The sequence below is a fragment of the Lissotriton helveticus genome, chromosome 5_1, assembly GCF_964261635.1.
Source record: "Lissotriton helveticus chromosome 5_1, aLisHel1.1, whole genome shotgun sequence".
Lineage (NCBI taxonomy): Eukaryota > Metazoa > Chordata > Amphibia > Caudata > Salamandridae > Lissotriton > Lissotriton helveticus.
In genome coordinates this window covers 1,804,297,689-1,804,313,384 of record NC_136065.1, presented here as the reverse complement: position 1 = coordinate 1,804,313,384, position 15,696 = coordinate 1,804,297,689, and the positions used below count along the sequence as shown (strand labels likewise).

The following is a 15,696-nucleotide window of genomic DNA, read 5'->3' as shown; positions in this document are numbered from 1 at the left end:
CCCCAGTGCTCATTTTACAGTCTGTCAGAACCGCACGCTTTGGAACCATCCTCCTCGCAGCTATCAGAAACGCAGCCGCCTGATCTATTTCTGCAGTCTACAAACATTAATGTTTGGATCCTTGTTCAAGTGCAGACTCCAGCATTGAACAGTCAGTCTTCGTCATATTTACAAAATGCTTACCTGTATCCCATTTGCCTCACTTGGTCATCTTTTCAAAGCATGTCACTCTACCCAGGAGCCAATGTAAGGTACCTAGCTTTCTAGCAATTGTTTTGTTGGTTGAATGTACATCAGTGGTCATGCGGTACTCGCCACACATCCACTCTTTGCAATGAGAGATGAAGCTGCGTTACTGACCCGATTACAATGTCGAGGTGGACTTCCAAAAGCTTTGAGTGACTTCTAATTACACTGGTAAGAGGTCTCTTAGGAACCTGTTGTCCCGCAGTACAGCAAAGTTTATAAATCTGTTATAATATGAGAGCCCAATTCACAAAGCTTTTTTTCCTTGTGTCTGTCTTACTCCTAAATACTGGAATAAGTTCCAGCTACTCACAGAAAAAAATATTTTCAAGTTGGACCCCATGAGCTTAAGGTCTCTGCTTAAGCAAGTTTTCTTTTCATTAGTTCTTCAGGTACTGCTAGGTTAGTCGAGAGGCGACCTCTGATCTTGAGTGTTTCTGGTTACAGTCACTTGGCTTTCTCTGTAGCTCTTCTGGGTGGTCATGCATTGGACACAAAGCTGTGCCTGTTGCTTGCCGGCATGGTTTTGTTTGGTGGAAGAGGCACAAAGAACGCAGTGACACAGAGTATGTTATAAATCATTCTGTAATTTCGGACATATCAATATATTATACATATTTTAACATTTGTATTACGAGACTACAGACACATAGTATGGGGAAGCGTGGCCACCTGTACTGGTCACAAGAATCTAAGTCCACATAGATGGATTCTTGGACCCCCTCTTGCTAGCAACTGGTGCGCAGGATCTATCTCAGTACTAACTATATCACCGTAGGTAGGACGCCCACACCTTGCGATGACTAGCAGAATGGACCCTAAGTGAGATATGAGTAGTCTGGCAGTCCACATATTCCTAGGGATTGGTTGTACAGTGGCCATCACAGTTTTGATCATACCGGCATAGTTTGGTATAACAAATCCTCCTGGTGGCTGATGGTGAAACTGCCACTGTAGCATTAACCATGTCTATATAGATAGGAAGCCCACATCGGGCTGGTACTGGAACAGTATGGCCATCACAGCATAGAACGTATCAACATGGTAAGGCAGCCCACATCCTGGTGGTGTCTGAACTATTTTATAAATGGCCTGTCTTAAAAGATAAATGCAAAAAGAACAGATGATGGACAGACTGCTGAACAAATCGAACATTCACCTCCAGTCACACAGACATGGGTTCCGTGCTCACAGAGCCACTGGATTCAAGCTAGACTGGCTGATGAGGGGTAATACCTTGAAACCGGTGCCAGGGTGATCGTTTCCGGCCCAGGGAGGACCTGGCTCGGCAGTTCGGGCTGGTCTATTTCCATGGAGAGCAGGCTCAAAACTGATTTGCATATGGCTGGGTCCAAACTGGGGTGGTGTGGTGAGCAAAAGAGATGGATCAAACCTAGATCTATGACTGGGGTGAATGTTTCATTTGTTCAGCATTCTGTCCATCATCTGTACTTTTTGCTTCTGCCTTGGAAGATAGACACCATAAGTCTGTGCAGACACCAAACTCTGGTTCCCTAACCAGGGTGGGGGCTAGGAGGGCCTGTTTTATTTTCAGATGCAGAATATGTTGACAACTGGGAGACAGAACACACTAACACTTTTCAACCTTGGTGCGGAATATTTCTTGTAAGGGAAGAAGGTTCATTAGGTCTTGCAAGTCACACATTGTTTATAGTTCCACAAGGATTCCTAGCACAAACATCATTAAGTTATTTTTAAATATTATTTGTACATTGATTCGTATTTTCCCTTTTTTTTAAGCAAACTCCAAGTCCTTCCTTTTGTCTTCCTGCTTGCTGCAATGACCTATTTAGATAGGTTGGTGCAATACCACACTTGCCAACCCCTTTGACCTTGTGTGTATGTTTGAGACAGCAGGATCAGTTGAGTGTGCTTCACCAGGCAATCTGATTGAAATGTATGTATTAGTGTCTAGGTTGGAATTCGCAAGTCACAGTGACAGTATAGCATAATACTGTAATATCCATGCATTCAGAAATGTGTCTGTCAGCACAGGGTCAGCTGTGTAGTGTTGGTGTGTGTTTAGAAGTGTAACTAAACGTGCACACATGGTTTTGTGTGCATATGTGAGAATAAGCCTGCATGTGTATGCTTGAACAGTACATTGGTGGTCCATGTGTAAGTGTGCAGTTCCATGCATGCTTCTGTTATTGTCTTGTGTGTAATACTTCAGTGTATACCAACAGCTAACACTGCAGTACTGTCCATCCCATTTCTGCCACCAGTGCCTTGCTTGTATTCAACAAGAGACGGATGCTTTTCCCTGGTCCTGCGCACACGTCCCTCACAGTGCTGTGGCCTTGGGTATGGTGCTTTTGTCGGCTTCCAGAGCCTGGTTGGTCACAGGGGATCCAGAGAAGCGGAGTTTCACACTCTGTGACCTGGGAGCGTTTCTGCCAGACCCCAAATCTGCAACCACATCCGGTGCACCTTGTCACACAGGTGACCAGTTAGTGCTCTTCTTCTCCCCCGCACCGGCAGGGGGTCACTCTCTTTCGATCTTGAAAAAATCTCCAGCATCAACAGAAAAAGCAGCATGTGTCCAGACACTGATATTATATTCTGTGTCTTCATTTGTGAAGACACATAAACCTCCTCCCCGCCCGTCCTCCCTTCTTTTCTCGATTTCTGGGACTGTCTATCCTCTCCTGCTCCTTCATCCCTGTGGCTTGTACTTTCTCTTATCTTCAATGACCTCCAAGTCGTCACCAGTCTTCACGGCTCCCTCAAATTCTTAGTTCGCTTGGCCTCTCTCTTCTACATTTGCTTGGCCTCTCTCTTCTACATTTTACTTAGATCAGTCCCTCAAAGTTCATTCCCTCCCCGACTGCCCCCCACCTCCATCTGTACCTTTACATAACATGTGTTTTTGAACAGATATTTACTGTTAACCAACTCAATGGTACTCATGTTATCAACCTCAGAAGGACGGAAGGTTGAGTAGACCCGCTGGGATATAAACCTGCAACCAGAAGGTCGAATAAAGGCCCATAAAATGGGCGCATTAGTCCACTAAGCCACCAGACCCGGCTTTAATGTCACTTTCCTGTGTAGAGCTAGACCCTTCACGCTTTGCCTCTACTCATCACAACCTCCATGCCCTAGGGCTCAGACAATGATTTCAGCTGCACTAGGCGAAGTGGTGCTTCTCCACCGCTCTACCCTTTAATGATTCCACATGTCTTTCTCGTATGGGCGGTCTGACGCCCTGTGTTAGATAGAGGCAGCATCCTAGTGTTGCCTCTTCAGACTGGCCTGCTGATACCCTGGCTTTCTAATACTATCAGAGTAGGGTTTTCACATCTGTTCCCACACTGCTGATGCAATTTGCCTTCATCCATATATGTGTTGCTCTCTGCGGCTTGGCATTGCATGAAGTACCATTTCCTTCCATGTTTGTTGCTTAGTTGGACCTACGATTCAGCGGTTTGAGGTATAGCACCTTGACCAGAGCACGACTCGCTTTCTCAGAGCATCATTCTTAATGGAAAGAGTTTGTTATTGCAACACTGCCTCTGTAGGCATATACGTTTTGGATAAATTAAATATAAAACCAGTCTTAAATAAGCTTGGTGCTGGGAGTAAAAGTTTGTGAATGCAAACACCTTTCTAGATTGATTTTCCATCCATGTGAAAGGCTGCATTTGAAGGGAAGGTGGGTGTGATTGCTTTCCTTCAGCTCCTTCCAATCCACAAATGGTCCTGCCTGAAGCACACCAACTTCAAACATCAAAGGTGACTTTTTGGTGCTGGCTCACACTGCAATAGCGGGTCTCCGGTTTGCGATTGCAGAAGAGCACCTCTCCTATACACACGAGTGGAGGAAACAAATAGACACCGTTTTACGCAGGGCAGTGGCTCATTGGGGTTTTGAGATGTGTTCTCTTCAGCTTGCAAGGAGTCTCCATAACGGGCCACAGGAATTGATGTCCTTGCGGATTCACGAAGTTCCACTCTGTCCTTCCAGGGGCTCATCCATGACCCTCACCAGCCTTCTATAGTAATATGCACAAACAGAGTGGCCGGCGACAGCGAGGCTCCGTCCTTGGAGAGGAGGTGGATGTGCCGATAACCTGCAACATACAACGCAGTGAGCGTGGCCGTTCACGTATTAAGAAACATACTGTATCATTCTGTGCAACAAGGTACATTTCAGCAATGCTCTCATGTGTCCTCATACATATCACCCAGCCATCTACATATAGGACACATCAACTAACTCCTACGTGTCATGTATGCCCGTCCCAGCATGCCTTTCTAATGCAAAGTGCACACTGCAGCCACACATTTGTGCTATATACCAAGCACTTTAACTACATCAGGTACAGGACAGCCAGTGTTTTATGTTTTTTTTAGTGGATCACAGTGAAACTCTTGTAAGGGCACTGCGTGTTTATAAATATATGTGATTAAGCACTTTATTTTACCAAATCATAATTTCATAGCAATTATTTATATAGTGTGCACTAACTTGTCACATAAACATGATATGCTATGCCCCAAAAGTTATCATTTAAAAAATCATTGTAGAATGAAGTCCTGGGCAGGAACAAGAGGCATTTTAACCTGTGCGAGCAGAACGAACAATCCAACTGCATAGATTAGGCCCAGCCCCACCTAGAAGTCACCATGTCAGTATTTGCATAAATGGCGCTGCGCAGGCGGCATGGCTGGCTCACCTTGGCGTAGGCTTGTGAAGGGTAGTGTGAACTGACCAATAAAGTCATTGCTTGATGTTGTGTCATAATCTTCCACCAAAAATCTGACCAAGGCCAGCTCCGGGATCCGGACTTGCAGACTCAGTGTCTCGTCCCATGTGGGATTAAAACCTGCAGAGAAGGAAAGACAAACCTAGTGAAGACCCCAGAGTTATGACACCGATCATTAGCACCCAGTGAGACACATCGTGAAGAGCGGTAAACCAGGCAGGTTGGCTAGAGTGACAGCGCAGACAGAACAGGAGCGCATAGAAATATTACAATGAGGCCTGGAGCCTCAGAAAGCAATGTAAGGACCAAAGGATCACTGTTGAACCCTTTGACACCCAGAGACTCACACTCCAGAGAGGCTGAAATGTGCAAGCAGATGGCTTGGACAAAGATGGTTCAGTGTATTTTAACATGGACTGGAACCGTTAAAACCAAAATGTTGATATCCGTTAAACTGTTGAAAGAGCACAGAGGGACCTGACACACACAAAGATATAGTAAAGGGAGACAAGAAAGCCTGTCTGACTCGCAACATTACAAGTTAGGACTCTGATGAATTTGAGATGCATTGGGGTCAAAATCAAGGAAGCAGCAATATCCAGTGAGGGAAAAAACGCAAGGCTTAGTACTGCAGGTTCAAGAGAATAATAGCACTTAAACATTGACTAGACTCAACAACCATAGGTCTGGCTTTCAAGGAAACAACATTTGTGGATGGTTGTGCCAGCACGTGAATACTTCCTAAAGCATTGAAACATGTGTGTGTTACACAATCGAGGGTAATTGCAGTGTACCCAATAAACCAACTGCGCAAATTAACAAGCGGAGCAGCAACGTTGGTTCCATAAGCAGAATCTATGCAACCTTTACAAGCCGGGATAGTGCCTTCTGACATTTTGAGGGTCTAATTTAATTGTAGAAAATGTGCGTCCCGTGTTGTGCTCTGAAATGCTCATCATTCTATGACAAGTTCAGCATCCAAGTCAAGTGAGCCTCATTCTAAGTAACCCTGGACGAAACACTACGCTCGCGTAGTTTGCAAAGTTTGCGCTACTTCGCACTAAGCAAATTGCACGTAGCACAGTAAAACCACGCGTAGCGGTCATTTTTTGCTTGCTCGCAGTCCTCAATGGCAAGTTGGCAACCGCGAGCGAGCAAAATGACATCCCGGCGAGACTTTTTCCTCATTCGCGATCAGCAATATCAAGTTGCCGATCGCGAGCGTGGAAAATAAACCTCCCGGCGAGATCATCAACGTGGGGAGGTCAGGTTTCTCATTGCGAGTGGTCGTGTATGCTCGCGACGAGAAACTACCAGTCCGCGTTGAGAAAGCTGCCGCTCGAGTAGAAATCTACTCGAGCGGCAGAAAACGACCGCTTGCACTGTGCTAGATGTGGTTTGCACTGATTGAACAGTGCCGGATGCTTGTCCGCACTGTGCAATTAGTGCGAACAGTATTTTGCACAGTGCAATACGCAGTTGCGTAGCTCGCGTAGTGCAAGTGCACTTCGCGTAGCTACGCGTAGTGCTACTATGCGAACTACGCCCAGGATTAATTCTAAGCAAGAGATCTATAGCTATTGTTGTCACCAGTCCTTTGTATAGTGCATCTCCACCACTACCCTGGTTCAGCAATGCTGCTGGTTTCCTTGTTCATTTCAGAGGCAGCACAGTCCTTCATCTGTCAAGAAAATTGTGCACATTCATGTTTACTGATCAGTGAGAAATTCAAGCCCACACTTTTCAGAAGTCATGTGGAATGTTCTAGAAGTATGTTCCTGTGTTTGGTCATCCTGTACCAACAGAACAAGTTAGTTGTGATTTTTTTTTCTTTAGGTATTTATTTTAGCGCAATATCAACCTTTTTTTGTTCAATTTTTCATCTAAAGGTTTTGCACTGTAAGCTACAAAATGAAAGCTTTGTAAACATTTCTAGGAAAAAAATCATAATAAAGATTGATTAAACACTCATAGTTTACCAGAGGAAATAGTTTAATTTTTCAAATACTGATCTTCATCGGACACAGAAATCCGTAGGAACGCTGCACCAAGCCGACCCGCGCTGTCTGGCATTAGTAGGCCTTTGGCCCTGTATCAGGTCTACGCTTCTTCCTATTGAAGGTGATTGAAAGCTGTGTGTCTCCTCAATTGTCTCAACACATTTTGGATAATAAATGTCTCTATAATTTTCAGTCGGGTTTCAGACAGGGAGGAGGTACCGAGACTGCTCTTCTGCAGCTTGTAGGTTATGCGCTGGGGGTTTAAGTGCCCAGATGGTGGCCGAACCAGACAAACAATATTTCGTATCACCTGGCTCGACTCTAATTCAGCATTGCTTGGCATGGTGCAAGGTGGTGATGCTGCAACCATGCTGAGCAAAAAGCACAAGGCACAGTCTTGAAAATAACAAGAGATGGAAACAAAAGCTTGAAAGAAAGGCACTTCGAGCGACTTTGCTGGTTGGCCGACTACCATAACTTGCACAATTATAAGCAGTAAAATGAAGTTTAAATCTGATGGGAGAGAGAAGGTACAAGGTACATGGTTGTATGATAGAGGCACGCAACGCTAAACCACGCGTGCCTCTACGATGTAAGCCGAACCACAAATGCGTCATAACCACGCATCTCTTTACCATGCAATTTTGTTGTAAAGGCATGAATGGTAAGGGGGTATGTGTGGCTAACTTCGCCCCTACTACGACCCCCTCCCACCACCCGTAGCCCTAAATTACCAAACCCCTATCTGCCACCCCACCTCCCCCGCCCTGAGGCCCAAAACCTGCTCTGAAATCTACCCATTTCCCTCCCCCTGCCCAGAGGCCTAAAACCCTGCCCCTTAACATACACTACCCACCCCCATTCCCTTCGCCCCCGCCCAGTGCTATCCCTAAAACTACCCAAACGCTTCCACTGCCCTGAGGCCTAAACCCATGCCCCCAATTTAAAAAAACTACTCTGATCCCCCTTCCCTGAGCCCTAAAACCGCCCCAGTCCTAAAAAACTCCCCACAAACCCAGCCCATAAAACGTCCCCAAGCCCCTCCCCCTGAGCCCTAAAAACATGCCCCCTTATTAAAAGTACCCTGACCCTCTCCCTGAGCCCTAAAACTCTGCCCCTTCCCAAAAGTAGCCCAACCCCGCCCCAAAAGCGACCCCTCTCAGACCCACTTACCTGTTCGCATCCAGAGCTTCCTGGTCCAACGCTTCTCCCTGAGTCCCCGCCCATCCTGATAACTAGAGCGCATCTGCCTGCTAATGGCAGATGCGTTGTTCATGCAAGCGTGGTTACGCTTGCGGTGTCTCAAACGCAGGGCTCTGGTCGCGTTGTTGCAGGTGTTCCCCAAGGTGCACACCTACAAACAAGATATGTCGAAAGCAATAGCAAGTTTGTTGAATGAAGCAGGAACTAACAATTGAAAGGTATGGAGATGCCCTAAGTCGGGCAGTAGCTCAGAACGCGATGGCCAAGCCACCCTTGAGCATTTGCCTGAGGTGCTTCTGAAGTCTCCTCCGTCTTGAAGACTCTATGATAGTTAGCTCGGCACTGGTATAAGAGGAGCTGCAAAGAGACCAAGGATCCCTGGAACTTCCAAGGTGGAAAGGGTGCTGATGCTAAAGAGGATAAGCCGGGGAACTACCTAAGGCATGAAAGCCCGCCACCGCTGTGTCCCTGAGGGCCCTCCTGTGGGATGGGACTTCTCCAGCAGTCTTTTGGCATCTGCAGGCAGAGCTGATAATCCTGGTGTCTCAGACTCCGAGAGTGTTTCGCCTGAGTATGCCCCCTTGGGATGAGCTTACCGGGGGCTCTGGCCATGAGCAAGACCCGAAAAGAAGCTGTCAATGACCACAAACGTTTATCACAATCAGGGCATTCGCTCCAGCTAGTACCAGAAAATGACGGTTGTCCTACTATTGACCGGTGTGAGTGTCAAGACCTGCCGCCAACCTGCTGTTGCAATGGGAACACTTCTTCCCTTCACAATGATTTTGAAAAAGGGACATGTATATTTAATTAATTCTATTGCACTATTTGTATTCATTTATTATGAAATAGCTAACGGCTTCGAAGCACTTTAAAGTAGAATCAAAAAAGCATCGTAATTAGTGTAGCAATATTTCCACTGCCTGCCTGAACTTCAGATGGTCTTGCAGGAGACAAATAGATTCATGAAGGGCGGCAGTAGGAGAGATCCCTGGACCAACGAAGCTCTCTCACACAGATGAACCTGACTGGCGAGCTTCATCACCAAGGTCACGGCTGAAGAGCACTGAAGTGACTACTCACTGGACAGAAAAAGAGTGTGAGCAGTAGTTGGCCGGTGACTTGTATAATTTTCAGGTGAAGTGCCCACCACCAGAGTGTCAAGACTTTCATTTTGAATAACTTTCTATTTGTTGCTCGAAGTCTTCTCAGTGCCAAGGCATGCCACATGGCAGAACTCCCTCTCCAGGAAAAATTAAACAAATACTCCTATAATAGTTTCCTAATGAGGGTGGGGATCCATATTTTCTGTAGCTGGAAAAACTTTAGGAAAGGAGAGCGAGGTGGGGATTCATTTGCAACCCTAGGCCACTTGTCAACTCCTGGGACTAGCACGTTGGCATGGCTGTCTCCGCCGCAGCTCCAGGGAGACTGTAAGCCTGTCCCTGATTGCGATTCCAGCATTTGAAATTTGCTCAGTTTTAAGGCTTTTAAGAATTTGCCTGTTGGGATTAAATATTGCACATTGCACTTTGACTCTTTACATGTGGCGTTGAGAATACTCTTAAGTCAGAGTTGGTCCGCCATCGTAGTCAGCGCATTAGTGGTGGGAGAGTGAGGGCTCCTTATGAGCAGCCAGTCGCATCCGCACAGCGGGTGCGCTGCTGGCACGCCAAATGTGCCAAAGGCAAGCCCGTCTGCACCCATCCCTGTCCAGATCGCGCTGAGGGCTGGAATCCGTGCACAATTTACCCCGGAAATGAGGCACTCAATACATTATACAAGCGGAGAGCTTCGAGCACTGAGCACAGCAGGTAAGCAACCAGACTGCTCTATTTTGAACCGGACCACGACCTAAACACAACCACTTGCCCCAATTGCAAGCTATCCCTCACGGAGATACCAATCAGGCAGTTTAAGAATAGGGAACACAAGACAGAAGAAGGTGTGAGAAGTTGGCCTGAAATATAGTGCTAACTATTCTAGTGATCACTCTGTATCATTCCAAACAACCCTTATTGATGATTGGTTGTAAGTCAACCTTATTAGACCAGCTATCCTAGTAGCGTGGACAAGAGCAGTCTTTAGGCTAAACTCTAGAGGGCGTGTTAAGCCAGCTGTTTTACCATCACATATACCCCTTGAACACCAAGTGAAAGGACACCACACAAGTTGTTATAAAAATAAAGGATATTTATTAATAACAAGACTACCCTGAACTCTTTATGAGTCAGGGAGCTAAGCACAATACAAAACTCTTACGAAAATACTACAAGTTGCACAAATAACACAAATGCCCGAGGGGCACGAAAAACCATATACTCTAAAAGTGGAATGCGAAATACTAGCAGGTAAGTAACACGATCCAGAGGCTTCAGGACCGCTAGGACTACCTTACTGAACCCTCAGGTTAGGAGCAGGAGGCCTAGGGAACCCGGGTGCAGAGTGGGAACTCTTACGCGGGATGCGGGACAAAGTCTATGGATGTTAGTAATTCTAAAGTTACTGTTTCCGGACGAATCCGACTAGGTAGACTAAAAACGACAAAGGATCTGGACACTAGGATAGTGAACCTGTGCTGGAGCACCGAAATGCTCGTGTTACCTAGCCCAGGGGCTGCGGCTGCATAGGGTTCAAATGTCGTCGGGAATCCTCGTTGTAGTCTATGGAGCCTGAAAGAAGATGTTGCTGGCAGGCGACCAGTGAAGATGTTCGGTGTGATCCAAGGCTGGATCAGTGAAGAGGACGACCTGAAAGCAGAGGGGACTCAGTTCTCAATCACTAGCCAGTGATTGTGTGGGCACCAGGATGGCACCGGATGAAGTCACCGCGATCAGGTGAGTGGGTGACACTGGACTCTGCAGCCACACGGGCCAGGAGGCGTTGTCGGCGTCCAGGCTGGAAGTGCAAGCTGTCCCACGATGGTGTCTGCTGTCGGCGATGCTGGATCCAGAATTGGAGCAACAAGCCTTGGCAAAGGCAAGCCCACGCGGTTGAGTCAAAATGGCGTCTGGAGTGGACCAGGAGGGTCCAGGGCGCTTCTTGTTGATCAAGGAGCAAGGGCCAGTCTAGAGGACCTAGACCAGTGGTGAAAACGTCGTGGTACGTCGTCAGGAGGGCCACTAGCCGACGGGCAAGTGACCGGACAACGTGGCAAGCAGCAAAGAAGCAGAAGGGCCCCACGCAGATCTCGTGGATGCTGAGGGGCTGGACTTCGGTGCTGGAGCTGCTCAGGGTTGGGGCTTCTCAAACCCCAGTGCACCCACTCGAGGATCCCTCTGTGGTCGTGCTGGTTAAGCGTCGTGCAGGTCTTGAAGATAGCCGGTCCCACGGGTCTCGTCGCACCCACGAATCTCAGCTGGGCTGATGATGCAGGTAGAGGTCAGAGATGGCAGGGAATCCGGGTCTCGTCGAGCTGGGCAGTCTTGATCCGGAGGATGGACGTGCAGCAAACCACAAGCGCTTAGATGGTGCCTGCTGGTGCAGGGTGGCTACTCCTTAGCCACAAGGGAGAGTCTTCAGAGAATGACAAGAGTTCCTTTCGTGGAAAGTAGTTCAAGTTTCAAGATTATCCAATTTGGGAAGGGTGCCCGCTCCTACCTTTATTCTAAGAAAAGGGGCTGGCACGCGACTAGGTCCTGCCCATGGGTGGGACCAGGAGGGGGGTGGTTACACCCCTCTCCTTTGTCCGGTCTCTCCCCAGCTCAGGGGCTGGTGTGCCCCTGGAACTGGTTTGAGCCGGCATATGCACAGTGAGCACCGGGGTGCCACTTGCAGTCACCTTCCTCTCAGCCCTGCCTACCTGGGATACACAAAATCCTGTCTGGGATGGTGCTGGCACCGCCCCTGACAGGAAACCCTTTGTCCAGGCCTCCCTCGCTGGAAGGACTCCCAGCAGCAGGAGGTCAGACTTGTGTCTGTGGTGGCAGCATCCATTTTGTGATGCTGAGGCTTGAGTTAACTTTAACCGGGGTTCACAGTTACATACATGTCGTGTCCCTCTAGAAGGGTGGAATGCTAACCCCGTCGCCAGAATTGGCGAGGGGTTAGTATTCCAATTCGTATGACACCTTACTCGACATGTTTTGATAATGCTATGCCAAAGTTAGCATTTGACCACGAGGTTCATAATGCACTTAAGAGTATATGGTATAGCGTTATCATGGAACTGCTATGAGGACTTGGTTCCGCAAGCTGCAAATGGGCTCAGCTCATGCCAGAGCACCATCTCACATAATTCCAAACACTCTGCCTTCAGGGTTGTTAAGGCCTGCCATAGGAGTGACTGATAGGAATATATGTGTCCATTTTAGGGTTAGATATAGGAATACTATATCTAAAGCAAAGGGTGATTACACCACCTTGCCCCAGCTGTCGTGCAGCCAGTTGTGTCAGATTTGGGTGGCCAGCCAGGGGTGGCATAATACATGCTGCAGCCCCTGGTAGGCCCTGGGTACACCTATGCCCTGGATACCTAAGGCATACTGTACAGGGACTGATAAGGTGACCCTGTATCCAATTGGATATGTACCTAAGGTACATGGAGTCCATTTTAACAGAGAGAGCAGGAAGCCTGGGGTCCTGAATAGCAGGATCCCAGGCCAACTAAGTCGAAAACCAGCAAAACACCAGGAAAAAAGTTGAGGTAACCATAGTCAGATATCCACCTTCCTACAGAAGGCACTCAGGAAAGCAAGCTTTTTAAATGTTCCTTAATAAACGTGAGGTCCCTACTAAAGCATAGACATGAACTTGCGCGCCATATTGGCACTCATAAGACCGATATAACAATTATTACAGAAACATGGGCGGATGAAGCTTCAGACCCAGACCCGATTGAAGACATTCCCTCAGGTTATAAAATGGTGCACGTTGACTGGAAGCTAAAAAGAGGTGGGCGATTAGCCATCAACATTAGAGATTCAATGACTATAAAGTACACCCCAGGCACGAATGCCGCTAATTGTGAAAATATCTCCTTTTAAATTGAATTAACCAAAAATTACTCATTAAATTGAACATTACTGTATCACCCCCTCCCCCCGCCCCACCCCCGGGGCCAAGGGAGATATTTCTTTCCTACCTAAGCACCCTGATAGAGCACAGTGTCACTTGCTCGGATTACCTGGTACTGGGCGACTTTAATTTCCACCTAAATAACAGAAAGGACAAAGATACCATCTAACTGTTAGAGCTCATGGAGACCCTGGGACTGGACCAAAGAATTGAGGGCCCCACTCACACAGCCGGTTACACACTCGACGGATTTTCACAAACAATTCTTACCTGGCAGTAACAAATACTCTTCCCCCCTTATGGTCAGACTGTAAGGTTCTATTTTTCTCCATCGGCCCATTACAAACCACAAAAAGCAGCTACGGTAATATCTTCAGGGTCCCAAAAGTTCAGACATAGGGCAAAATAAATACAGACAAGCTCGAACAGACCCTGCCAGACACGCTTCCCACAATAAATGGAGCTGTTGATGTTGAATCAGCCACACAAAGATACACCACTTGAGTAAAAAAGGCCATTGATATCTTAGCAACCGAAAAAGTGCTGAAAAATTGTGGCAGTACTCCTTCGGAACCCTAGTTCTCTGAGGGCTCAGAAACGAATATGCAGGAAACTAGAGTGAACATGGAGGTCCAAGTGTGATACTCTAGATAGAGAGACCTATAAAAGAGACATTGTCAAACACAAAAAGAGAAACCAAGTAATTCATAGAAGAAATTCTCCCAGCAGAGAATTCAGCTAAAGAACTGTTTAGCACAATAACAAAATTATCCAAAATGATCACAAAAACTGATGGCACAGCAGATAAGATTTTCTGTGATATCCTCGCTAGTTTCGTTCAAAGTAAAGTCACAGAGGTCTTCGATTCTTTCACCTTCAATCCCAGCGAAGAATCTATGCCCCCAACGAACAACTCCCCCACAATTTTGGATAGGTTCTCTTCCCCTAACAAAGAGCAGGTAATGAATCTTATAATGTCATACAAATTGGCGTCCCCTCTAGACCCTTGCTCCCCAAAAATTGTACACCTAGCCCCCTGGGTTTTCGAAAATTATGAACAAAGTGATCAGTAGAGGACATATACCTTCCGAACAGAAGGTAGCATCTATCCTGCCGCTATTGAAAAAAAAAGCAATCTTGACCCCCAAGGTACCGAGTAGTTATAGGCCCATTTCGAAACTCCCTTTCCCGGCCAAACTACTGGAAAAAGCTCTAAATAACGAACTGATGGCTTGTATTGACAGCAACAATTTGCCGGACCCCTCCCAATAAGGTTTTAGAAAGGCTCACAGCACAGAAGCAGCTTTGCTTGCCGCCTCAGAAGAACTTAGGTGGATCATGGACTGTAGTGGTCAAGCCGTCCTGATCCTACTCTTATCTCTCGGCGGCCTTTGACAAGGTCAACCACACCATTTTGATCAACCGACTAATGTAGTTGGGAATAAGAGGCGTAGCTCTGACTCTACTTAACCCCTCCCCTGCTGGTGACGGAACCACTCCGTCATCAGCTGCGGTCGTGCTGTGCTGATGACGGAGCGGTTCCGTCACGGCCCGCTCGGCGCGCCTGCGCGGCGCGGATTCTGCGCCTGCGCTGAGCGTTTCATTGAGCGGGCGGGGCCGTGACGGAACCGCTCCGTCATGAGCACAGCTCAACCGCGGCTGGTGACGGAGCGGTTCCGTCACAAGCATGCGGCCGCCCCGCCCCCTTAGCACTGCGGCGGAATAGCCCCGGCAGTGAAGGGGTTAAAGACTTTCTAACTGACAAAACAAACCATGGGCAATTTCACGTCAAAACAATTCAGCTTGCCATGTGGGATTAGGCAGGGCTCTTCATTGAGGCCCACCTTCTTTAACTTGTATGTCGCCCCCTTAGTCAAACTGAAAGTCCTTAGGCTTCTCAGTAGCGTCCTACGCCGATGACACCCAAATTGTGGTGTCAATTTCCAAAGTACAGGAAGAAGTGGGTCATAAATTCAGCTCCTATGTGGCCCAAATTGATTATTGTTTAAAAACAAATTGTCTAAAATTAAACGCTGGTAAAACAGAAGTCCTATTATTCAGAAATAATAGATCCCTTTGGTCGCCAATTTGGTGGCCTCTGAATATGGGACCCTTACCAACGTCAGTACAGAAAGGAAGGAACTTGGGAGTTATTTTCGATGATAAACTCCACTTTGACCATCGGGTAAAAGCATTTGCGTCTTCTGTTTTTTACACTCGAAAATGAATAAAGATGTCTATGCATTCCGATTGATCTTCAAAAAACAGTTGTCACATCACTGATTCTGGCCAAGTTGGACTTTGGAAATGCTCTATTTATCGGCATCCGGAAAAAGTTGTTATAAAAACTTCAAACACTGCAAAATGCATCAGCGCGACTTATTTCAGAAATTCCCAAACATAAGTTGGCAGCACAAGCACTAATCAATCTGCATTGGCTACCTATAGCAAAACAACTAGTGTTAAAGACCTTATGCATAACCTTTAAAGCACTGCATTAC

General features: G+C 47.0%; 1 protein-coding gene across 1 annotated transcript in view; it reads right to left on the bottom strand.

The window, feature by feature from the left end:
• Positions 1–813: 813 nt before the first annotated feature.
• Positions 814–15,696, bottom strand: part of PLCD3 (phospholipase C delta 3) — a 379,382-nt gene continuing 364,499 nt past the window's right edge. Inside the window, exons 15-16 of the mRNA XM_078645134.1 lie at positions 4,947–5,096; positions 814–4,340 (exon numbers count right to left, since the gene is read on the bottom strand). Coding sequence (XP_078501260.1) covers positions 4,252–4,340; positions 4,947–5,096 — 239 coding nt within the window. The 3' untranslated portion in view covers positions 814–4,251. The remainder of the gene's footprint in view (positions 4,341–4,946; positions 5,097–15,696) is intronic.